This window comes from Micropterus salmoides, unplaced genomic scaffold (assembly GCF_014851395.1).
Source record: "Micropterus salmoides isolate LMB-PRFRI ecotype aquatic unplaced genomic scaffold, ASM1485139v1 Ms_hic_scaffold_6, whole genome shotgun sequence".
Classification (NCBI taxonomy): Eukaryota; Metazoa; Chordata; class Actinopteri; order Centrarchiformes; family Centrarchidae; genus Micropterus; species Micropterus salmoides.
Genome location: NW_024044348.1, coordinates 3,125,328 through 3,148,984, shown reverse-complemented (window position 1 = coordinate 3,148,984; position 23,657 = coordinate 3,125,328). Strand labels below are relative to the sequence as shown.

Here is a 23,657-nt window from a genome sequence, read left to right as displayed (position 1 = left end):
GCACCACAACACCACCTGTGTCTGCAGAAGAAGAATCCATTTCCTGTACGTCTTTATTTAAACACAGAGAGCAAAGTAAAGTGGCGAATATTAAATTCTTGTGTAACTGAAGCTGACGATCCATCGACGTGTTCAGAAGAGAAAACTGCCGGGTGACGATCCAGCAGACACTAATGAGATTGATCAGCTTGAAGTGGTGGAAACATGAGATGCTGTTTTGGGGAACAGAAGCACTTTAACAGGCGTCGACTCTGCGGCTCAGACATCCATCAGACCATCACAGTCTGCAGCTCAGTCATGAAAGACAGCAGGTCCAGCAGACAGCGGGGTCAGGAGGTAGCAGGTCCAGCAGGCAGCAGGATCAGGAGGTAGCAGGTGCAGCAGGCAGCAGGATCAGGAGGTAGCAGGTGCAGCGGGATGTGTGATCCAGCAGATGAAGGCCGATGTGCTGAGGCAGCAGGAACACGGTGTCGTCACCACAGCTGGCTGGTCACAGTAATCAGGATAAATGTCCTGGTGGTGTTTCAGTGCTGCAGCGACAACTTTCCACCTGAACTGAAGAACCTCTGAACAGCAGCCTGAAACCTGAAACCAACAGCTGCTGCAGGAGCTGACAGGTTTTCAGCTCATTCAGTCACCTCCTCTGTATGCTTAAACAAGCATCTGTTTTTCTTTTATTAACTCTGAATCAGGTGACTGTAGTACACTTCCCCTCTGGTTCTGTCTTAGTGTTGCCATCAAACAAGCTCTGATAAACCAAGCAGCAACCTCCGGGGCCAGAGGGTACCTAAATATGCAGTTCTTTGAATGTCCACTTAAAGCTGGCTCCAAATTGAGTCACTCCTCACAGACCTCCATGTTAAAAACACAACTTTTACAGCAGAAATAACCCGCCTGATTCTCTATAGTGAACTTCCCCTTCATGACAACTGAATATGTAATTAACTGGCTTCACAGATGCTCTTCAGAAACCTACGAGCAACATCTTGGACACTATGTCCATGTTTATACAGGCTGTGTGATAAACCCACCGAACAGTACCTGCCCAGCAGAACACACCGGTGGATCTATGGAAAAATGCTAATGTTAGCCACCTGAAGCTGCAGCCAGCAACAGTGTAACTTTGGAAGAGAAGTCTAACTGTGACTGTGCTGCATCTTAAGATAAACTGTAGAATATAATTCCACTGCGGACTTTGTCCTCCCTCACTTAGGTTAAAATCCAAGGTTCCAGAGTGTACAGAAGGAATGACAAAATCAGTTTCTTTGTTGACATGCAAGCGTTGTATTGACATGTGTCCCGAAAGACTGAGGCTGTGTTTACAGAAGGAAACATGTTGTCTGCAGACCATCGTGAGAGAAACAGGATTACGTTGCTGCAGAAGTTCGTGACTCTGTCGCTGCATATTTGATGTCTATTCCCATAAAAACATTGAGCTGAACAGCTTTCTGTCCGTCTGTGTTTCTGTTTGCAGAAAGAAAAGCTGAATCTCACGTTGGAGCTGTCATGAATTACTTCTTCCCCATTGATGCCGTACACGCTAACAGCCCTTACTAATATCTATTGTAACTTTGGATAAAAGCATCTGCAGACTGAGGAGCACCTCGTCCCTCAGCTCAGAGTTGTTCCAGATCTCGCGACGTGAACCTGAATCAGTTTGCTTTGATAAGAAGCTTCATGAAGCATCAAGCAACAGAAAAATCTTTTATTTGATTCTAGCCACAAAACATTCCTGTTGAATGAGTGAAAGCTGATCTATCAAGTTTATCAAAGCCAAAGTTTACAGGTGAGATGACAGAGAGCCCTTCCATCAACTGAACTACAGTTTACTATGATTGTCGTTATGCACCAGAACATTTCACTACACCAGATGTACAAATTAACCACAGCTAGAAGCAATTTACAACATGCACTTCATGAAAGGTTGCATAGCTAGTCACTGTTGCCCTTTAAAACTGTGCTTTTTCAGTCCAGTCGGTGGATTCTGCCCTTCTGCAAAGCACTGAAGTCAGAAAAGCCCTGTTATGTGTCCTCTGAAGTGTCTCAGAAGAGCAGAACCGTCCAGAGGAGCTCTGTTGGTATAAAATTAGCCCCGTCTTGGTTTATCGTGCTCGTCCGCCTGCAAACATTTCTAATAAAGAGAAAGGTTTCATGCAGTAACTGCTTTCTCTCTGAAACGTCCGCTGTGAGTCCAGACCAGACTCTGTGTCAGGTTCCGCTGGAGAGGAAGACTCTCGGTCGGCGATAGAAAGGACAGGCACTGAGTCGAGGTGGGTCTGAGGTTCAGGTGGAGTCTGGAGTGTGAAGACCAGTCGGATCAGGAAATGGGGACAAAGTGAGACGTCTTCCCTCTGCAGGATCTCAGCAGTCTCATATTCGTACGTGGAAGTTACTGTAAAACAAATCACATAATGAGTTTCATCTGTTGAACACAGAGATTCTGCCTGTCCTGTGGGAGACTCTAACCCTGATCACAGCACCTCCACTCAGATCAGCTGGTTTTGCTGCCGTTCCCGGGCCTTTATTCAGCATTGAAAACACAGCAGTGAAAAGTCACTCCTGTCTCAGCCGCTACTTTCTCCACTCCCAGCACAACCAGCGGGCTTCGTTGCAGCTAGTCTGTGACCGGTGGTCCGGTGTGAGATACAGATTTATGGCCACGCCTTTTCTTCCCTCCTGCTAGGTTCGGGTGGAGGAGTGAAACTGCTCATTGATGAATCATCAGCAGAATAATTTTGTGGATTTTATCTCTGAGTGGACTGCAACTGTACGCCGAGTCCTGCCTAAAACACACGCAACTGACCTCAACTGAAAACACCACGATCTGTCTAACTGAACCACAATCTGTCTAATCTCTAGAGAGAGAAGGGTCTGTCTAATCTCTGGATGGAGACGGGTCTGTCTAATCTCTAGAGAGAGAAGGGTCTGTCTAATCTCTGGATGGAGACGGGTCTGTCTTATCTCTGGAGTGAGAGAGGTCTGTCTAATCTCTGGATGGAGACAGGTCTGTTTGATCTCTGGAGTGAGAGAGGTCTGTCTAATCTCTGAATGGAGACAGGTCTGTTTGATCTCTGGAGGGAGATGGGTCTGTCTTATCTCTAGAGAGAGATGGGTCTGTCTAATCTCTGGAGTGAGAGAGGTCTGTCTAATCTCTGGATGGAGACGGGTCGGTCTGATCTCTGGAGGAGACGGGTCTGTCTAATCTCTAGAGAGAGAAGGGTCTGTCTAATCTCTGGATGGAGACGGGTCTGTCTAATCTCTGGAGTGAGAGAGGTCTGTCTAATCTCTGAATGGAGACAGGTCTGTTTGATCTCTGGAGGGAGATGGGTCTGTCTTATCTCTAGAGAGAGATGGGTCTGTCTAATCTCTGGAGTGAGAGAGGTCTGTCTAATCTCTGGATGGAGACGGGTCGGTCTGATCTCTGGAGGAGACGGGTCTGTCTAATCTCTAGAGAGAGAAGGGTCTGTCTAATCTCTGGATGGAGACGGGTCTGTCTAATCTCTGGAGTGAGAGAGGTCTCTATAATCTCTGAATGGAGACAGGTCTGTCTGATCTCTGGAGGGAGACGGGTTTGTCTAATCTCTGGATGGAGACGGGTCTGTCTAATCTCTGGATGGAGACAGTGATTTTGGTATTTTTGTCCAAGTTTAATTAAGCTCTACACTGCTGCACACGAGAGGATTTACAGATTTTCACTGATGTTAAAAACCTTTGATGTTAAAGATGTAACAACAGAATGAACTGATCTTTGATATTTTTTTATAGAGATTTTAATATTTTAATCATAAGAATACCCACAGCAGAAACTTCGGTCCAGATGAAGGACCACATGTTGCAGAGTGGCGGTTTGTGGGATCTCACGGAATCTCGAATGAGCAAACGTGACTTTGGCGAGAAACAAACATGAACGCAGACTATCGTCATCAGCTGACATCACATGTTTTGTTCTCCAACCCTCAGTTCATCATTTGGCGCCGCCTGTAGTTACAGGTGGTAACTTCAGGTGTGCAGTATGTAATAATCCAGATGTTTGACCACTCTGACATAAAAACACTGATGTGGCTGAGGGATAATCAGAAACGGCACCGTACCTCAGGAAGTCAGGAGCCTTTGAGATCATGTTCTCAAAGTCGGCGAAGGACAGCTTGTGGTCTCCGTCCAGGTCGGCCTCCTCGATGGCTTTATCGCACACCAGGATGACCTCCTCTGGGGTCAGCTCGCCTTTGGTCAGCTTGTTCAGAGTCTTCTTCAGGTCCTCCTTACAGATAAAGTTGTCCCTGTTGAAGTCTGAACCACAACCAGAAGATTACACATTTCATTACATCCGAGAAGAAGAAGAACAACAAACACAGCTGGTGTAAAACCACTCAGCTCTGCGTGGACCATGATCCTGGACCCTGCGGGTAAACCATATCCCCATGCTGGACCATGATATTGAAGACTGCTGAATACTACCCTGCTTCTCTGTCTCAAACCGCGGTAGCTTTCCTGCTTAAAGGATGTTCACCTTCCCAGGTAAACTTTAGCACCTTTTAGCAGCAGCTCTGAGGTTTCTCACCTGAGGAGGACTCTCTCAAACATCTCACCGTAAATCTTGAAGGCGTAGATGATCTTGAGCTCTCTGGGTGAAGTTTCACAGAGGGCAGAAAACATGTCGACAAAGTCGTTGAAGCTCTGGTTCCCCTGTCCGTCCTCAGAGAACGTCTCCACAATTCTGTCTCTGAACGGGTTCTCCTGTCAGGACATTCAGACAGATGAAGTGACTCACTGCTAACCGCTAACTCTAACTGTCACCTCTACCTGTCAAATCTCTACCTGTCACCTCTACCTGTCACCTCCACCTGTCACCTCTCCACCTGTCACCTCTACCTGTCACCTCTACCTGTCACCTCCACCTGTCACCTCTACCTGTCACCTCTACCTGTCACTTCTACCTGTCAGCTCTCCACCTGTCACCTCTACCTGTCACCTCTACCTGTCACCTCCACCTGTCACCTCTACCTGTCACCTCTCCACCTGTCACCTCTACCTGTCACCTCTACCTGTCACCTCCACCTGTCACCTCTACCTGTCACTTCTACCTGTCAGCTCTCCACCTGTCACCTCTACCTGTCACCTCTACCTGTCACCTCCACCTGTCAGCTCTACCTGTCACTTCTACCTGTCACCTCTACCTGTCACCTCTACCTGTCACCTCCACCTGTCACCTCTACCTGTCACTTCTACCTGTCAGCTCTCCACCTGTCACCTCTACCTGTCACCTCTACCTGTCACCTCCACCTGTCAGCTCTACCTGTCACCTCCACCTGTCAGCTCTCCACCTGTCAGCTCTACCTGTCACCTCTCCACCTGTCACCTCTACCTGTCAGCTCTACCTGTCACCTCTACCTGTCACCTCTACCTGTCACCTCTCCACCTGTCACCTCTACCTGTCAGCTCTACCTGTCACCTCTACCTGTCACCTCTACCTGTCACCTCTACCTGTCAGCTCTCCACCTATCACCTCTACCTGTCACCTCTACCTGTCACCTCCACCTGTCAGCTCTCCACCTGTCACCTTTACCTGTCACCTCTACCTGTCAGCTTTACTTGTCAGCTCTACCTGTCACCTCTACCTGTCAGCTTTACTTGTCAGCTCTACCTGTCAGCTTTACTTGTCAGCTCTACCTGTCACCTCTACCTGTCACCTCTACCTGTCAGCTCTACCTGTTACCTCTACCTGTCACCTCTACCTGTCACATCTACCTGTCAGCTTTACTTGTCACCTCTTCCTGTCAGCTCTACCTGTCAGCTCTCCACCTGTCACCTCTACCTGTCAGCTTTACTTGTCACCTCTACCTGTCAGCTCTCTAACTTCAGCTCTCCACCTGTCACCTCTACTTGTCAGCTCTACCTGTCACCTCTACCTGTCACCTCTACTTGTCAGCTCTACCTGTCAGCTCTCTAACTTCAGCTCTCCACCTGTCACCTCTACCTGTCAGCTCTACCTGTCAGCTTTACTTGTCAGCTCTACCTGTCACCTCTACCTGTCAGCTCCACCTGTCACCTCTAACTGTCAGCTCTCCACCTGTCACCTCTACCTGTCAGCTCTACCTGTCAGCTCTCTACCTGTCACCTCTACCGGTCACCTCTACCTGTCAGCTTTACTTGTCAGCTCTACCTGTCACCTCTACCTGTCAGCTCTACCTGTCAGCTCTACCTGTCAGCTCTACCTGTCGCCTCTCTACCTGTCAGCTCTACTTGTCAGCTCTACCTGTCACCTCTACCTGTCAGCTTTACTTGTCAGCTCTACCTGTCACCTCTACCTGTCACCTCTACCTGTCAGCTTTCCACCTGTCAGCTCTCCCTGTCAGCTCTACCTGTCAGCTCTACCTGTCAGCTCTCTACCTGTCACCTCTACCGGTCACCTCTACCTGTCAGCTTTACTTGTCAGCTCTACCTGTCACCTCTACCTGTCAGCTCTCTACCTCTCACTTCTACCGGTCACCTCTACCTGTCAGCTTTACTTGTCAGCTCTCTAAATTCAACTCTCTACCTGTCAGCTCTACCTGTCACCTCTACCTGTCAGCTCTACCTGTAACCTCTACCTGTCAGCTTTACCTGTCAGCTCTACCTGTCAGCTCTCTAACTTCAGCTCTCTACCTGTCACCTCTACCTGTCACCTCTACCTGTCACCTCTACCTGTCAGCTTTACCTGTCAGCTCTACCTGTCACCTCTACCTGTCCCCTCTACCTGTCACCTCTACCTGTCACCTCTACCTGTCAGCTCTACCTGTCAGCTTTACCTGTCAGCTCTACCTGTCAGCTCTACCTGTCCCCCTACCTGTCACCTCTACCTGTCCCCTCTACCTGTCACCTCTACCTGTCAGCTTTACTTGTCAGCTCTGTAACTTCAGCTCTCTATATGTCAGCTTTACTTGTCAGCTCTAACTGTCAGCTTTACCTGTCACCTCTACCTCTCAGCTTTACTTGTCAGCTCTACCTGTCAGCTTTACTTGTCAGCTCTACCTGTCAGCTTTACTTGTCAGCTCTAACTGTCAGCTTTACCTGTCACCTCTACCTGTCACCTCTACCTGTCAGCTTTACTTGTCAGCTCTACCTTTCACCTCTCTACCTGTCACCTCTACCTGTCAGCTTTACTTGTCAGCTCTACCTTTCACCTCTCTACCTGTCACCTCTACCTGTCAGCTTTACTTGTCAGCTCTACCTGTCACCTCTACCTGTCAGCTCTCTAACTTCAGCTCTCTATCTGTCACCTCTACCTGTCAGCTCTCTAACTTCAGCTCTCTATCTGTCAGCTCTACCTGTCAGCTCTCTAACTTCAGCTCTCTACCTGTCAGCTTTACTTGTCAGCTCTACCTGTTACCTCTACCTGTCAGCTTTACTTGTCAGCTCTACCTGTCAGCTCTCTAACTTCAGCTCTCTACCTGTCAGCTCTGTAACTTCAGCTCTCTACCTGTCAGCTCTCTAACTTCAGCTCTCTACCTGTCAGCTCTACCTGTCAGCTCTCTAACTTCTGCTCTCTATCTGTCACCTCTACCTGTCAGCTCTACCTGTCACCTCTACCTGTCAGCTTTACTTGTCAGCTCTCTAACTTCAGCTCTCCACCTGTCACCTCTACCTGTCAGCTTTACTTGTCAGCTCTACCTGTCACCTCTACCTGTCACCTCTACCTGTCAGCTCTACCTGTCAGCTTTACTTGTCAGCTCTACCTGTCACCTCTACCTGTCACCTCTACCTGTCAGCTCTACCTGTCAGCTCTCTACGTGTCACCTATACCTGTCACCTCTACCTGTCAGCTTTACTTGTCAGCTCTACCTGTCACCTCTACCTGTCAGCTCTACCTGTCAGCTCTCTACCTGTCACCTCTACCTGTCAGCTCTACCTGTCACCTCTACCTGTCAGCTTTACTTGTCAGCTCTACCTGTCACCTCTACCTGTCAGCTCTACCTGTCAGCTCTCTACCTGTCACCTCTACCTGTCAGCTTTACTTGTCAGCTCTACCTGTCAGCTTTACTTGTCAGCTCTACCTGTCACCTCTACCTGTCAGCTCTCCACCTGTCACCTCTACCTGTCAGCTTTACTTGTCAGCTCTACCTGTCACCTCTACCTGTCAGCTCTCCACCTGTCACCTCTACCTGTCAGCTCTACCTGTCACCTCTACCTGTCAGCTCTCCACCTGTCACCTCTACCTGTCAGCTCTACCTGTCAGCTCTCTACCTGTCACCTCTACCGGTCACCTCTACCTGTCAGCTTTACTTGTCAGCTCTACCTGTCACCTCTACCTGTCAGCTCTACCTGTCAGCTCTACCTGTCAGCTCTACTTGTCAGCTCTACCTGTCACCTCTACCTGTCAGCTTTACTTGTCAGCTCTACCTGTCACCTCTACCTGTCACCTCTACCTGTCAGCTTTCCACCTGTCAGCTTTCCACCTGTCAGCTCTCCCTGTCACCTCTACCTGTCAGCTCTACCTGTCAGCTCTACCTGTCACCTCTACCTGTCAGCTCTCCACCTGTCACCTCTACCTGTCAGCTCTACCTGTCAGCTCTCTACCTGTCACCTCTACCGGTCACCTCTACCTGTCAGCTTTACTTGTCAGCTCTACCTGTCACCTCTACCTGTCAGCTCTACCTGTCAGCTCTACCTGTCAGCTCTACCTGTCGCCTCTCTACCTGTCAGCTCTACTTGTCAGCTCTACCTGTCACCTCTACCTGTCAGCTTTACTTGTCAGCTCTACCTGTCACCTCTACCTGTCACCTCTACCTGTCAGCTTTCCACCTGTCAGCTCTCCCTGTCAGCTCTACCTGTCAGCTCTACCTGTCAGCTCTCTACCTGTCACCTCTACCGGTCATCTCTACCTGTCAGCTTTACTTGTCAGCTCTACCTGTCAGCTTTACTTGTCAGCTCTCTAAATTCAACTCTCTACCTGTCAGCTCTACCTGTCACCTCTACCTGTCAGCTCTACCTGTAACCTCTACCTGTCAGCTTTACCTGTCAGCTCTACCTGTCACCTCTACCTGTCAGCTTTACCTGTCAGCTGTACCTGTCACCTCTACCTGTCACCTCTACCTGTCACCTCTACCTGTCCCCTCTACCTGTCACCTCTACCTGTCAGCTTTACCTGTCAGCTCTACCTGTCAGCTCTACCTGTCCCCCTACCTGTCACCTCTACCTGTCCCCTCTACCTGTCACCTCTACCTGTCAGCTTTACTTGTCAGCTCTGTAACTTCAGCTCTCTATATGTCAGCTTTACTTGTCAGCTCTAACTGTCAGCTTTACCTGTCACCTCTACCTGTCAGCTTTACTTGTCAGCTCTACCTGTCAGCTTTACTTGTCAGCTCTACCTGTCAGCTTTACTTGTCAGCTCTAACTGTCAGCTTTACCTGTCACCTCTACCTGTCACCTCTACCTGTCAGCTTTACTTGTCAGCTCTACCTTTCACCTCTCTACCTGTCACCTCTACCTGTCAGCTTTACTTGTCAGCTCTACCTTTCACCTCTCTACCTGTCACCTCTACCTGTCAGCTTTACTTGTCAGCTCTACCTGTCACCTCTACCTGTCAGCTCTCTAACTTCAGCTCTCTATCTGTCACCTCTACCTGTCAGCTCTCTAACTTCAGCTCTCTATCTGTCAGCTCTACCTGTCAGCTCTCTAACTTCAGCTCTCTACCTGTCAGCTTTACTTGTCAGCTCTACCTGTCAGCTCTACCTGTTACCTCTACCTGTCAGCTTTACTTGTCAGCTCTACCTGTCAGCTCTCTAACTTCAGCTCTCTACCTGTCAGCTCTCTAACTTCAGCTCTCTACCTGTCAGCTCTACCTGTCAGCTCTCTAACTTCTGCTCTCTATCTGTCACCTCTACCTGTCACCTCTACCTGTCACCTCTACCTGTCAGCTTTACTTGTCAGCTCTCTAACTTCAGCTCTCCACCTGTCACCTCTACCTGTCAGCTTTACTTGTCAGCTCTACCTGTCACCTCTACCTGTCAGCTCTACCTGTCAGCTCTACCTGTCAGCTCTCTACGTGTCACCTATACCTGTCACCTCTACCTGTCAGCTTTACTTGTCAGCTCTACCTGTCACCTCTACCTGTCAGCTCTACCTGTCAGCTCTCTACCTGTCAGCTCTACCTGTCAGCTCTACCTGTCACCTCTACCTGTCAGCTTTACTTGTCAGCTCTACCTGTCACCTCTACCTGTCAGCTCTACCTGTCAGCTCTCTACCTGTCACCTCTACCTGTCAGCTTTACTTGTCAGCTCTACCTGTCAGCTTTACTTGTCAGCTCTACCTGTCACCTCTACCTGTCAGCTCTCCACCTGTCACCTCTACCTGTCAGCTTTACTTGTCAGCTCTACCTGTCACCTCTACCTGTCAGCTCTCCACCTGTCAGCTCTACCTGTCAGCTCTACCTGTCACCTCTACCTGTCAGCTCTCTACCTGTCAGCTTTACTTGTCAGCTCTCTAAATTCAACTCTCTACCTGTCAGCTCTCTAACTTCAGCTCTCTGTCACCTCTACCTGTCAGCTTTACCTGTCAGCTCTACCTGTCAGCTCTCTAACTTCAGCTCTCTATCTGTCACCTCTACCTGTCAGCTCTACCTGTCACCTCTACCCGTCCCCTCTACCTGTCACCTCTACCTGTCAGCTTTACCTGTCAGCTTTACCTGTCAGCTCTACCTGTCACTTCTACCTGTCAGCTCTCCACCTGTCACCTCTACCTGTCACCTCTACCTGTCACCTCCACCTGTCAGCTCTACCTGTCACTTCTACCTGTCAGCTCTCCACCTGTCACCTCTACCTGTCACCTCTACCTGTCACCTCCACCTGTCACCTCTACCTGTCACTTCTACCTGTCAGCTCTCCACCTGTCACCTCTACCTGTCACCTCTACCTGTCACCTCCACCTGTCAGCTCTACCTGTCACCTCCACCTGTCAGCTCTCCACCTGTCAGCTCTACCTGTCACCTCTCCACCTGTCACCTCTACCTGTCAGCTCTACCTGTCACCTCTACCTGTCACCTCTACCTGTCACCTCTCCACCTGTCACCTCTACCTGTCAGCTCTACCTGTCACCTCTACCTGTCACCTCTACCTGTCAGCTCTACCTGTCAGCTCTCCACCTATCACCTCTACCTGTCACCTCTACCTGTCACCTCCACCTGTCAGCTCTCCACCTGTCACCTTTACCTGTCACCTCTACCTGTCAGCTTTACTTGTCAGCTCTACCTGTCACCTCTACCTGTCAGCTTTACTTGTCAGCTCTACCTGTCAGCTTTACTTGTCAGCTCTACCTGTCACCTCTACCTGTCACCTCTACCTGTCAGCTCTACCTGTTACCTCTACCTGTCACCTCTACCTGTCACATCTACCTGTCAGCTTACTTGTCACCTCTTCCTGTCAGCTCTACCTGTCAGCTCTCCACCTGTCACCTCTACCTGTCAGCTTTACTTGTCACCTCTACCTGTCAGCTCTCTAACTTCAGCTCTCCACCTGTCACCTCTACTTGTCAGCTCTACCTGTCACCTCTACCTGTCACCTCTACTTGTCAGCTCTACCTGTCAGCTCTCTAACTTCAGCTCTCCACCTGTCACCTCTACCTGTCAGCTCTACCTGTCAGCTTTACTTGTCAGCTCTACCTGTCACCTCTACCTGTCAGCTCCACCTGTCACCTCTAACTGTCAGCTCTCCACCTGTCACCTCTACCTGTCAGCTCTACCTGTCAGCTCTCTACCTGTCACCTCTACCGGTCACCTCTACCTGTCAGCTTTACTTGTCAGCTCTACCTGTCACCTCTACCTGTCAGCTCTACCTGTCAGCTCTACCTGTCAGCTCTACCTGTCGCCTCTCTACCTGTCAGCTCTACTTGTCAGCTCTACCTGTCACCTCTACCTGTCAGCTTTACTTGTCAGCTCTACCTGTCACCTCTACCTGTCACCTCTACCTGTCAGCTTTCCACCTGTCAGCTCTCCCTGTCAGCTCTACCTGTCAGCTCTACCTGTCAGCTCTCTACCTGTCACCTCTACCGGTCACCTCTACCTGTCAGCTTTACTTGTCAGCTCTACCTGTCACCTCTACCTGTCAGCTCTCTACCTCTCACCTCTACCGGTCACCTCTACCTGTCAGCTTTACTTGTCAGCTCTCTAAATTCAACTCTCTACCTGTCAGCTCTACCTGTCACCTCTACCTGTCAGCTCTACCTGTAACCTCTACCTGTCAGCTTTACCTGTCAGCTCTACCTGTCAGCTCTCTAACTTCAGCTCTCTACCTGTCACCTCTACCTGTCACCTCTACCTGTCAGCTTTACCTGTCAGCTCTACCTGTCACCTCTACCTGTCCCCTCTACCTGTCACCTCTACCTGTCACCTCTACCTGTCAGCTCTACCTGTCAGCTTACCTGTCAGCTCTACCTGTCAGCTCTACCTGTCCCCCTACCTGTCCCTCTACCTGTCCCCTCTACCTGTCACCTCTACCTGTCAGCTTTACTTGTCAGCTCTGTAACTTCAGCTCTCTATATGTCAGCTTTACTTGTCAGCTCTAACTGTCAGCTTTACCTGTCACCTCTACCTCTCAGCTTTACTTGTCAGCTCTACCTGTCAGCTTTACTTGTCAGCTCTACCTGTCAGCTTTACTTGTCAGCTCTAACTGTCAGCTTTACCTGTCACCTCTACCTGTCACCTCTACCTGTCAGCTTTACTTGTCAGCTCTACCTTTCACCTCTCTACCTGTCACCTCTACCTGTCAGCTTTACTTGTCAGCTCTACCTTTCACCTCTCTACCTGTCACCTCTACCTGTCAGCTTTACTTGTCAGCTCTACCTGTCACCTCTACCTGTCAGCTCTCTAACTTCAGCTCTCTATCTGTCACCTCTACCTGTCAGCTCTCTAACTTCAGCTCTCTATCTGTCAGCTCTACCTGTCAGCTCTCTAACTTCAGCTCTCTACCTGTCAGCTTTACTTGTCAGCTCTACCTGTCAGCTCTACCTGTTACCTCTACCTGTCAGCTTTACTTGTCAGCTCTACCTGTCAGCTCTCTAACTTCAGCTCTCTACCTGTCAGCTCTGTAACTTCAGCTCTCTACCTGTCAGCTCTCTAACTTCAGCTCTCTACCTGTCAGCTCTACCTGTCAGCTCTCTAACTTCTGCTCTCTATCTGTCACCTCTACCTGTCAGCTCTACCTGTCACCTCTACCTGTCAGCTTTACTTGTCAGCTCTCTAACTTCAGCTCTCCACCTGTCACCTCTACCTGTCAGCTTTACTTGTCAGCTCTACCTGTCACCTCTACCTGTCACCTCTACCTGTCAGCTCTACCTGTCAGCTTTACTTGTCAGCTCTACCTGTCACCTCTACCTGTCACCTCTACCTGTCAGCTCTACCTGTCAGCTCTCTACGTGTCACCTATACCTGTCACCTCTACCTGTCAGCTTTACTTGTCAGCTCTACCTGTCACCTCTACCTGTCAGCTCTACCTGTCAGCTCTCTACCTGTCACCTCTACCTGTCAGCTCTACCTGTCACCTCTACCTGTCAGCTTTACTTGTCAGCTCTACCTGTCACCTCTACCTGTCAGCTCTACCTGTCAGCTCTCTACCTGTCACCTCTACCTGTCAGCTTTACTTGTCAGCTCTACCTGTCAGCTTTACTTGTCAGCTCTACCTGTCACCTCTACCTGTCAGCTCTCCACCTGTCACCTCTACCTGTCAGCTTTACTTGTCAGCTCTACCTGTCACCTCTTCCTGTCAGCTCTCCACCTGTCACCTCTACCTGTCAGCTCTACCTGTCACCTCTACCTGTCAGCTCTCCACCTGTCACCTCTACCTGTCAGCTCTACCTGTCAGCTCTCTACCTGTCACCTCTACCGGTCACCTCTACCTGTCAGCTTTACTTGTCAGCTCTACCTGTCACCTCTACCTGTCAGCTCTACCTGTCAGCTCTACCTGTCGCCTCTCTACCTGTCAGCTCTACTTGTCAGCTCTACCTGTCACCTCTACCTGTCAGCTTTACTTGTCAGCTCTACCTGTCACCTCTACCTGTCACCTCTACCTGTCAGCTTTCCACCTGTCAGCTCTCCCTGTCACCTCTACCTGTCAGCTCTACCTGTCAGCTCTACCTGTCACCTCTACCTGTCAGCTCTCCACCTGTCACCTCTACCTGTCAGCTCTACCTGTCAGCTCTCTACCTGTCACCTCTACCGGTCACCTCTACCTGTCAGCTTTACTTGTCAGCTCTACCTGTCACCTCTACCTGTCAGCTCTACCTGTCAGCTCTACCTGTCAGCTCTACCTGTCGCCTCTCTACCTGTCAGCTCTACTTGTCAGCTCTACCTGTCACCTCTACCTGTCAGCTTTACTTGTCAGCTCTACCTGTCACCTCTACCTGTCACCTCTACCTGTCAGCTTTCCACCTGTCAGCTCTCCCTGTCAGCTCTACCTGTCAGCTCTACCTGTCAGCTCTCTACCTGTCACCTCTACCGGTCATCTCTACCTGTCAGCTTTACTTGTCAGCTCTACCTGTCAGCTTTACTTGTCAGCTCTCTAAATTCAACTCTCTACCTGTCAGCTCTACCTGTCACCTCTACCTGTCAGCTCTACCTGTAACCTCTACCTGTCAGCTTTACCTGTCAGCTCTACCTGTCACCTCTACCTGTCACCTCTACCTGTCAGCTTTACCTGTCAGCTGTACCTGTCACCTCTACCTGTCACCTCTACCTGTCACCTCTACCTGTCCCCTCTACCTGTCACCTCTACCTGTCAGCTTTACCTGTCAGCTCTACCTGTCAGCTCTACCTGTCCCCCTACCTGTCACCTCTACCTGTCCCCTCTACCTGTCACCTCTACCTGTCAGCTTTACTTGTCAGCTCTGTAACTTCAGCTCTCTATATGTCAGCTTTACTTGTCAGCTCTAACTGTCAGCTTTACCTGTCACCTCTACCTGTCAGCTTTACTTGTCAGCTCTACCTGTCAGCTTTACTTGTCAGCTCTACCTGTCAGCTTTACTTGTCAGCTCTAACTGTCAGCTTTACCTGTCACCTCTACCTGTCACCTCTACCTGTCAGCTTTACTTGTCAGCTCTACCTTTCACCTCTCTACCTGTCACCTCTACCTGTCAGCTTTACTTGTCAGCTCTACCTTTCACCTCTCTACCTGTCACCTCTACCTGTCAGCTTTACTTGTCAGCTCTACCTGTCACCTCTACCTGTCAGCTCTCTAACTTCAGCTCTCTATCTGTCACCTCTACCTGTCAGCTCTCTAACTTCAGCTCTCTATCTGTCAGCTCTACCTGTCAGCTCTCTAACTTCAGCTCTCTACCTGTCAGCTTTACTTGTCAGCTCTACCTGTCAGCTCTACCTGTTACCTCTACCTGTCAGCTTTACTTGTCAGCTCTACCTGTCAGCTCTCTAACTTCAGCTCTCTACCTGTCAGCTCTCTAACTTCAGCTCTCTACCTGTCAGCTCTACCTGTCAGCTCTCTAACTTCTGCTCTCTATCTGTCACCTCTACCTGTCAGCTCTACCTGTCACCTCTACCTGTCAGCTTTACTTGTCAGCTCTCTAACTTCAGCTCTCCACCTGTCACCTCTACCTGTCAGCTTTACTTGTCAGCTCTACCTGTCACCTCTACCTGTCAGCTCTACCTGTCAGCTCTACCTGTCAGCTCTCTACGTGTCACCTATACCTGTCACCTCTACCTGTCAGCTTTACTTGTCAGCTCTACCTGTCACCTCTACCTGTCAGCTCTACCTGTCAGCTCTCTACCTGTCAGCTCTACCTGTCAGCTCTACCTGTCACCTCTACCTGTCAGCTTTACTTGTCAGCTCTACCTGTCACCTCTACCTGTCAGCTCTACCTGTCAGCTCTCTACCTGTCACCTCTACCTGTCAGCTTTACTTGTCAGCTCTACCTGTCAGCTTTACTTGTCAGCTCTACCTGTCACCTCTACCTGTCAGCTCTCCACCTGTCACCTCTACCTGTCAGCTTTACTTGTCAGCTCTACCTGTCACCTCTACCTGTCAGCTCTCCACCTGTCAGCTCTACCTGTCAGCTCTACCTGTCACCTCTACCTGTCAGCTTTACTTGTCAGCTCTCTAAATTCAACTCTCTACCTGTCAGCTCTCTAACTTCAGCTCTCTGTCACCTCTACCTGTCAGCTTTACCTGTCAGCTCTACCTGTCAGCTCTCTAACTTCAGCTCTCTATCTGTCACCTCTACCTGTCAGCTCTACCTGTCACCTCTACCCGTCCCCTCTACCTGTCACCTCTACCTGTCAGCTTTAATTGTCAGCTCTAACTGTCAGCTTTACCTGTCACCTCTACCTGTCAGCTTTACTTGTCAGCTCTACCTGTCACCTCTACCTGTCACCTCTACCTGTCAACTCTACCTGTCACCTCTACCTGTCACCTCTACCTGTCAACTCTACCTGTCAGCTTTACTTGTCAGCTTTACCTGTCAACTCTACCTGTCAGCTTTACTTGTCAGCTTTACCTGTCACCTCTACCTGTCACCTCTACCTGTCAACTCTACCTGTCACCTCTACCTGTCAGCTTTACTTGTCAGCTTTACCTGTCACCTCTACCTGTCACCTCTACCTGTCAGCTTTACTTGTCAGCTCTACCTGTCAGCTTTACTTGTCAGCTCTACCTGTCACCTCTACCTGTCACCTCTACCTGTCAACTCTACCTGTCAGCTTTACTTGTCAGCTCTACCTGTCAGCTCTCTAACTTCATCTCTCTATCTGTCACCTCTACCTGTCACCTCTACCTGTCAGCTTTACTTGTCAGCTCTACCTGTCAGCTCTCTAACTTCAGCTCTCTGTCAGCTCTACCTGTCAGCTTTACTTGTCAGCTCTACCTGTCACCTCTCTAACTTCAACTCTCTACCTGTCACCTCTACCTGTCACCTCTACCTGTCAGCTCTCTATCTGTCACCTCTACCTGTCACCTCTACCTGTCAGCTTTACTTGTCAGCTCTACCTGTCAGCTCTCTAACTTCAGCTCTCTATCTGTCAGCTCTACCTGTCAGCTTTACTTGTCAGCTCTACCTGTCACCTCTCTAACTTCAACTCTCTACCTCTCAGCTTTACTTGTCAGCTCTATCTGTCAGCTCTCTAATTTCAGCTCTCTACCTGTCAGCTTTACTTGTCAGCTCTACCTGTCACCTCTCTAACTTCAACTCTCTACCTGTCAGCTCTACCTGTTACCTCTACCTGTCAGCTTTACTTGTCAGCTCTACCTGTCAGCTTTCTAACTTCAGCTCTCTAACTTCAGCTCTCTACCTGTCAGCTCTACCTGTCAGCTCTCTAACTTCAGCTCTCTATCTGTCACCTCTACCTGTCAGCTCTACCTGTCAGCTCTACCTGTCAGCTTTACTTGTCAGCTCTACCTGTCAGCTCTCTAACTTCAGCTCTCTACCTGTCAGCTCTACCTGTCAGCTCTCTAACTTCAGCTCTCTGTCAGCTCTACCTGTCAGCTCTACCTGTCACCTCTACCTGTCACCTCTATCTGTCACCTCTACCTGTCAGCTCTCTACCTGTCAGCTCTCTATACCTGTCACCTCTACCTGTCAGCTCTACCTGTCAGCTCTACCTGTCACCTCTACCTGTCAGCTCTACCTGTCAGCTCTCCCTGTCAGCTCTACCTGTCACCTCTACCTGTTAGCTCTCTACCTGTTAGCTCTCTACCTGTCAGCTCTCTATCTGTCAGCTCTACCTGTCAGCTCTACCTGTCACCTCTACCTGTCAGCTCTACCTGTCAGCTCTACCTGTCACCTCTACCTGTTAGCTCTCTACCTGTTAGCTCTCTACCTGTCAGCTCTCTATCTGTCAGCTTTACTTGTCAGCTCTACCTGTCAGCTCTCTACCTGTCACCTCTACCTGTCAGCTCTACCTGTCAGCTCTACCTGTCAGCTCTACCTGTCAGCTCTCTATCTGTCAGCTTTACTTGTCAGCTCTACCTGTCACCTCTACCTGTCACCTCTACCTGTCACCTCTACCTGTCAGCTTTACTTGTCAGCTCTACCTGTCACCTCTCTACCTGTCAGCTCTACCTGTCAGCTCTTTAACTTCAGCTCTCTATCTGTCAGCTCTACCTGTCACCTCTACCTGTCAGCTTTACTTGTCAGCTCTACCTGTCACCTCTCTACCTGTCAGCTCTCTAACTTCAGCTCTCTATCTGTCACCTCTACCTGTCAGCTTTACTTGTCAGCTCTACCTGTCAGCTCTCTAACTTCAGCTCTCTACCTGTCAGCTCTACCTGTCACCTCTACCTGTCAGCTTTACTTGTCAGCTCTACCTGTCACCTCTCTAACTTCAGCTCTCTACCTGTCACCTCTACCTGTCAGCTTTACTTGTCAGCTCTACCTGTCACCTCTCTAACTTCAGCTCTCTACCTGTCAGCTCTACCTGTCAGCTCTCTACCTGACAGCTCTACCTGTCACCTCTCTAACTTCAGCTCTCTACCTGTCAGCTCTACCTGTTCCCTCTCTAACTTCAGCTCTCTACCTGTCACCTCTCTAACTTCAGCTCTCTACCTGTCAGCTCTACCTGTTCCCTCTCTAACTTCAGCTCTCTACCTGTCACCTCTCTAACTTCAGCTCTCTACCTGTCAGCTCTACCTGTCAGCTCTCTACCTGTCAGCTCTACCTGTCAGCTCTACCTGTCACCTCTACCTGTCAGCTATCTACCTGTCACCTCTACCTGTCAGCTCTACCTGTCAGCTATCTATCTGTCAGCTCTACCTGTCACCTCTACCTGTCAGCTTTACTTGTCAGCTCTACCTGTCAGCTCTCTAACTTCAGCTCTCTACCTGTCACCTCTACCTGTCAGCTTACTTGTCAGCTCTACCTGTCACCTCTCTACCTGTCACCTCTACCTGTCAGCTCTCTACCTGTCACCTCTACCTGTCACCTCTCTAACTTCAGCTCTTTACCTGTCACCTCTCTAACTTCAGCTCTCTACCTGTCAGCTCTACCTGTCAGCTCTCTACCTGTCAGCTCTACCTGTCACCTCTCTAACTTCAGCTCTCTACCTGTCAGCTCTACCTGTTCCCTCTCTAACTTCAGCTCTCTACCTGTCACCTCTCTAACTTCAGCTCTCTACCTGTCAGCTCTACCTGTTCCCTCTCTAACTTCAGCTCTCTACCTGTCACCTCTCTAACTTCAGCTCTCTACCTGTCAGCTCTACCTGTCAGCTCTCTACCTGTCAGCTCTACCTGTCAGCTCTACCTGTCACCTCTACCTGTCAGCTATCTACCTGTCACCTCTACCTGTCAGCTCTACCTGTCACCTCTACCTGTCAGCTCTACCTGTCACCTCTACCTGTCAGCTTTACTTGTCAGCTCTACCTGTCAGCTCTCTAACTTCAGCTCTCTACCTGTCACCTCTACCTGTCAGCTTTACTTGTCAGCTCTACCTGTCACCTCTCTACCTGTCACCTCTACCTGTCACCTCTCTACCTGTCAGCTCTACCTGTCAGCTCTACCTGTCACCTCTACCTGTCAGCTATCTACCTGTCACCTCTACCTGTCAGCTCTACCTGTCAGCTTTACCTGTCACCTCTCTAACTTCAGCTCTCTACCTGTCAGCTCTACCTGTCAGCTATCTATCTGTCAGCTCTACCTGTCAGCTCTACCTGTCAGCTTTACCTGTCACCTCTCTAACTTCAGCTCTCTACCTGTCAGCTCTACCTGTCACCTCTCTAACTTCAGCTCTCTACCTGTCAGCTCTACCTGTCACCTCTCTAACTTCAGCTCTCTACCTGTCAGCTCTACCTGTCAGCTCTACCTGTCAGCTCTACCTGTCACCTCTCTAACTTCAGCTCTCTACCTGTCACCTCTCTAACTTCAGCTCTCTACCTGTCAGCTCTACCTGTCAGCTCTCTACCTGTCAGCTCTACCTGTCACCTCTCTAACTTCAGCTCTCTACCTGTCAGCTCTACCTGTTCCCTCTCTAACTTCAGCTCTCTACCTGTCACCTCTCTAACTTCAGCTCTCTACCTGTCAGCTCTACCTGTTCCCTCTCTAACTTCAGCTCTCTACCTGTCACCTCTTTAACTTCAGCTCTCTACCTGTCAGCTCTACCTGTCACCTCTCTAACTTCAGGTCTCTACCTGTCAGCTCTACCTGTCAGCTCTCTACCTGTCAGCTCTCTACCTGTCAGCTCTACCTGTCAGCTTTACCTGTCACCTCTCTAACTTCAGCTCTCTACCTGTCAGCTCTACCTGTCACCTCTCTAACTTCAGCTCTCTACCTGTCAGCTCTACCTGTCACCTCTCTAACTTCAGCTCTCTACCTGTCAGCTCTACCTGTCAGCTCTACCTGTCAGCTCTACCTGTCACCTCTCTAACTTCAGCTCTCTACCTGTCACCTCTCTAACTTCAGCTCTCTACCTGTCAGCTCTACCTGTCAGCTCTACCTGTCAGCTCTCTACCTGTCAGCTCTACCTGTCACCTCTCTAACTTCAGCTCTCTACCTGTCAGCTCTACCTGTTCCCTCTCTAACTTCAGCTCTCTACCTGTCACCTCTCTAACTTCAGCTCTCTACCTGTCAGCTCTACCTGTTCCCTCTCTAACTTCAGCTCTCTACCTGTCACCTCTCTAACTTCAGCTCTCTACCTGTCAGCTCTACCTGTCACCTCTCTAACTTCAGCTCTCTACCTGTCAGCTCTACCTGTCAGCTCTCTAACTTCAGCTCTCTACCTGTCAGCTCTACCTGTCAGCTTTACCTGTCACCTCTCTAACTTCAGCTCTCTACCTGTCAGCTCTACCTGTCACCTCTCTAACTTCAGCTCTCTACCTGTCAGCTCTACCTGTCACCTCTCTAACTTCAGCTCTCTACCTGTCAGCTCTACCTGTCACCTCTACCTGTCAGCTCTACCTGTCACCTCTATCTGTCACCTCTACCTGTCAGCTATCTACCTTCAGCTCCGGCATGCTGACGATGAGCGTCAGAGGAACTCTGATGTCGGGGTTGTTGGTGTAATCCAGCGGCACTAAGTGAGGAGCCAACTCTCGGTACCTGCCATGTAGCCTGCAGAGGACAAGGGACAGAGGACAAAGGGCAGAGGATAAGGGACAGGGGATAGAGGATAGGGGACAGAGGACAGGGCACAGAGGAAAAGGAAAGAGGACAAGGGACAGGGGATAAGGGCAGAGGATAAGGGACAGGGGACAGAGGACAGTGGACAGAGGACAGTGGACATGGGACAGAGGACAAGAGACAGGGGACAGAGGATAGTGGACAGTGGACAGAGGACAGTGGACAGAGGACAGAGGGACAGGGGACAGAGGACAGTGGATAGGGGACAGAGGACAGTGGATAGGGGACAGAGGACAGCGGACATGGGGCGAAAGACAGGGGACAGGTGTCATACAGAGAGGTAGACAGACAGAGTGTCCCGAGCATAGGTGGAAATCGAGGGGGGGGGGTCAGGACCTTCCCAATCTGAGGGTCCACCCCCTAAAAACCTAATTAAATAATATAATGATATTGACTTAAAATAATTGTGCAAGCTGTAAAACAATACAAACAGTGCAACACCATTAGCTTTAATTAATTAATTAAGTTTAGGAACACTTAGAGTCCCCCCTCTCTTCCCTCACAGTGGTTTGGTCCAGTGCTGCTGTCCCCCTTTACTCGCCTGCACACAGTCTGGGGGGAGTCCAGTAAGTAACCGACTACTTTAAGAATCCTCTATACAACTTTATAGGGAAAGCCCATAATGCCAAAGATGGCGGTTATCCCGCCCCTCCTGTTAGAAAGCCAATTGTCTGCTTTTAACATCTGAGGCAGGAAACATATTTCAGCCAATCGTGTGGCTCCCCTGATGGAAGGGTCTGCTCTATGTGTAGTAGAAGTATGACCTGCGGGGAAAAACACTTTTCAAACCTTATTTTGGGGCAAAGTCATGAAACTGTCTGCCTGTTCATTTAAAGAGAGACCTGATCCTGTTAGTCTGAGGCCTTACCAAGATGGCTGCAGAGAGGCGAGACTCACCTCTAAGGACTTTGGTTAAACTGTGGATCTTCTGTTGGGATTATGATGTTAAGTGGCAGCTCAGCTGCAGCTGAAATATCTGAGTAAGAGACGAGGTAATTTAATAATTATAATATGACCCCGTGTTGAACCTAACTATAGCTTTGTGTTGTTGACCAGATAAACTCACAGAGAAAAGAAAAAAGGACAAGAGATAGTTTTTCAGTTACTCTGGAACATCACGTCTCCATGCTGCATTAATAACAGTAAGGTCCCCCCAGCTGTTAGATGAATGTGCGCCCCTGGTCCTGGGTGGATGTAATAACCAGCTGCAGGAGTCCTTCTCTGACATTAACGTCAGTCAGCTGACCTGTGGCTCCGCCCCCTCACTCTGCCGTGATGAAGGTGTGATTTCTGAACAACAACTCACCGCAGGACTTCTTTCCTGGTGAAGAAGGTGCAGTCCTGTGGACAGACAGAGAGACAGTGAGAGGACGCAGAGAGGCTGGAGCTCAGCCAATCAGCAGCAGGAGAGACGCCCTGCACGCTCTGCTGTCCTGTCGACCCCCGTACACAAAACAGACACACCTTATAAAGCAGGACCCGGTCCCCGTTATTATATGAACCGTGCAGAGTCACCTGATAGGCCTCCAGCTGCTCGTCGGTGAACGTGGTCTGCTTGTTGCCCATCCTGCTCGGCGGACATCACACAGCTGCATCACACTGGAGGCTGCAGCTGCTCTGAGGTCCGTTTACATCCATCCAGGTCCACAGGTTCCGGTCCAGCTGCTGGTCTGACGTCCACACTCCTGGTCCGGGTTTAGCTCCTCTCCGCTGAGGAAAAGGGGATTTTTCACTCCTCAGCGGTGCGGGAGGAGGCGGTGCGGGAGGAGGCGGTGCGGGTACCAGCGCGCTGCTTTCAGGTGCGGCTCGTACAACCCGGCTTTCATGGGGGAAGTGGCAGGCACGTGTCTCTGTTATTTCAAAGTTACTCTGTTATTTTATTGTGACATTTTCCGACTGAGACTTTTATTTTGTAATCTCACTTTTCAGGAAGTCAATGTCACAAAGTCCCGCCCTTCGTATTTTAGCCAATAAATTCTGACTGTTCCTGAAGGCAGCACACACACACACACACACACACACACACACACACACACACACAGATTTAATCAGGGCTCTGTGAACTCGTTTGGCTTCAGAATCAGAATCAGAAATACTTTATTGATTGATGAAGTATAAATATACAATATAAAGAAACAATATAAAGGAGTGTGGATCTGTACAATATTAAATTATTAACAGAATTGTAATGAAGAACGGTAGTAGTGAATAAATAGTAGTAATAATGAGTACTGGTAGAGCTCATGTGGGATGGATTACAAATCCTTAAAAATCCTTAAACAGGGCAGTATAAAGGTTAAAAACTGCAGTATTGGGATCAGAAGAAGAGTTGAGAAAGAAGCTGTGACTCCTCTTCCTCACAGATCAGAGTGACTCCTCTTCCTCACAGAGGATCTTTGTGACTCCTCTTCCTCACAGATCAGAGTGACTCCTCTTCCTCACAGAGGATCTTTGTGACTCCTCTTCCTCACAGATCAGAGTGACTCCTCTTCCTCACAGACGATCTTTGTGACTACTCCTGCTCTCAGATCAGAGTGACTCCTCTTCCTCTTAGAGGATCTTTGTGCCTCCTCTTCCTCA

General features: G+C 49.6%; 1 protein-coding gene across 1 annotated transcript; it reads right to left on the bottom strand.

The window, feature by feature from the left end:
- Positions 1–1,690: 1,690 nt before the first annotated feature.
- On the bottom strand, positions 1,691–22,832 carry LOC119890828 (calcium and integrin-binding family member 2-like). Its single transcript, XM_038702254.1, has 6 exons — positions 22,593–22,832; positions 22,384–22,418; positions 20,897–21,008; positions 4,587–4,734; positions 4,092–4,287; positions 1,691–2,392 (listed from the first exon to the last, which is right to left on the bottom strand). The coding sequence occupies exons 1-6, from the start codon at positions 22,641–22,643 to the stop codon at positions 2,371–2,373; spliced, it is 564 nt and encodes a 187-aa protein (XP_038558182.1). The 5' UTR covers positions 22,644–22,832; the 3' UTR covers positions 1,691–2,370.
- Positions 22,833–23,657: the final 825 nt, after the last annotated feature.

Bases quoted from the DNA above. Each gene is read 5' to 3' on its own strand.
- LOC119890828 (XM_038702254.1), bottom strand. From the start codon at position 22,643: ATGGGCAACAAGCAGACCACGTTCACCGACGAGCAGCTGGAGGCCTAT. The intron at 21,009-22,383 runs GTGAGTTGTTGT...TGTCCTCTGCAG, and splicing joins ACCAGGAAAGAAGTCCTGCG to GCTACATGGCAGGTACCGAG. The intron at 2,393-4,091 runs GTACGGTGCCGT...TTTGTTTTACAG, and splicing joins AAGGCTCCTGACTTCCTGAG to TAACTTCCACGTACGAATAT.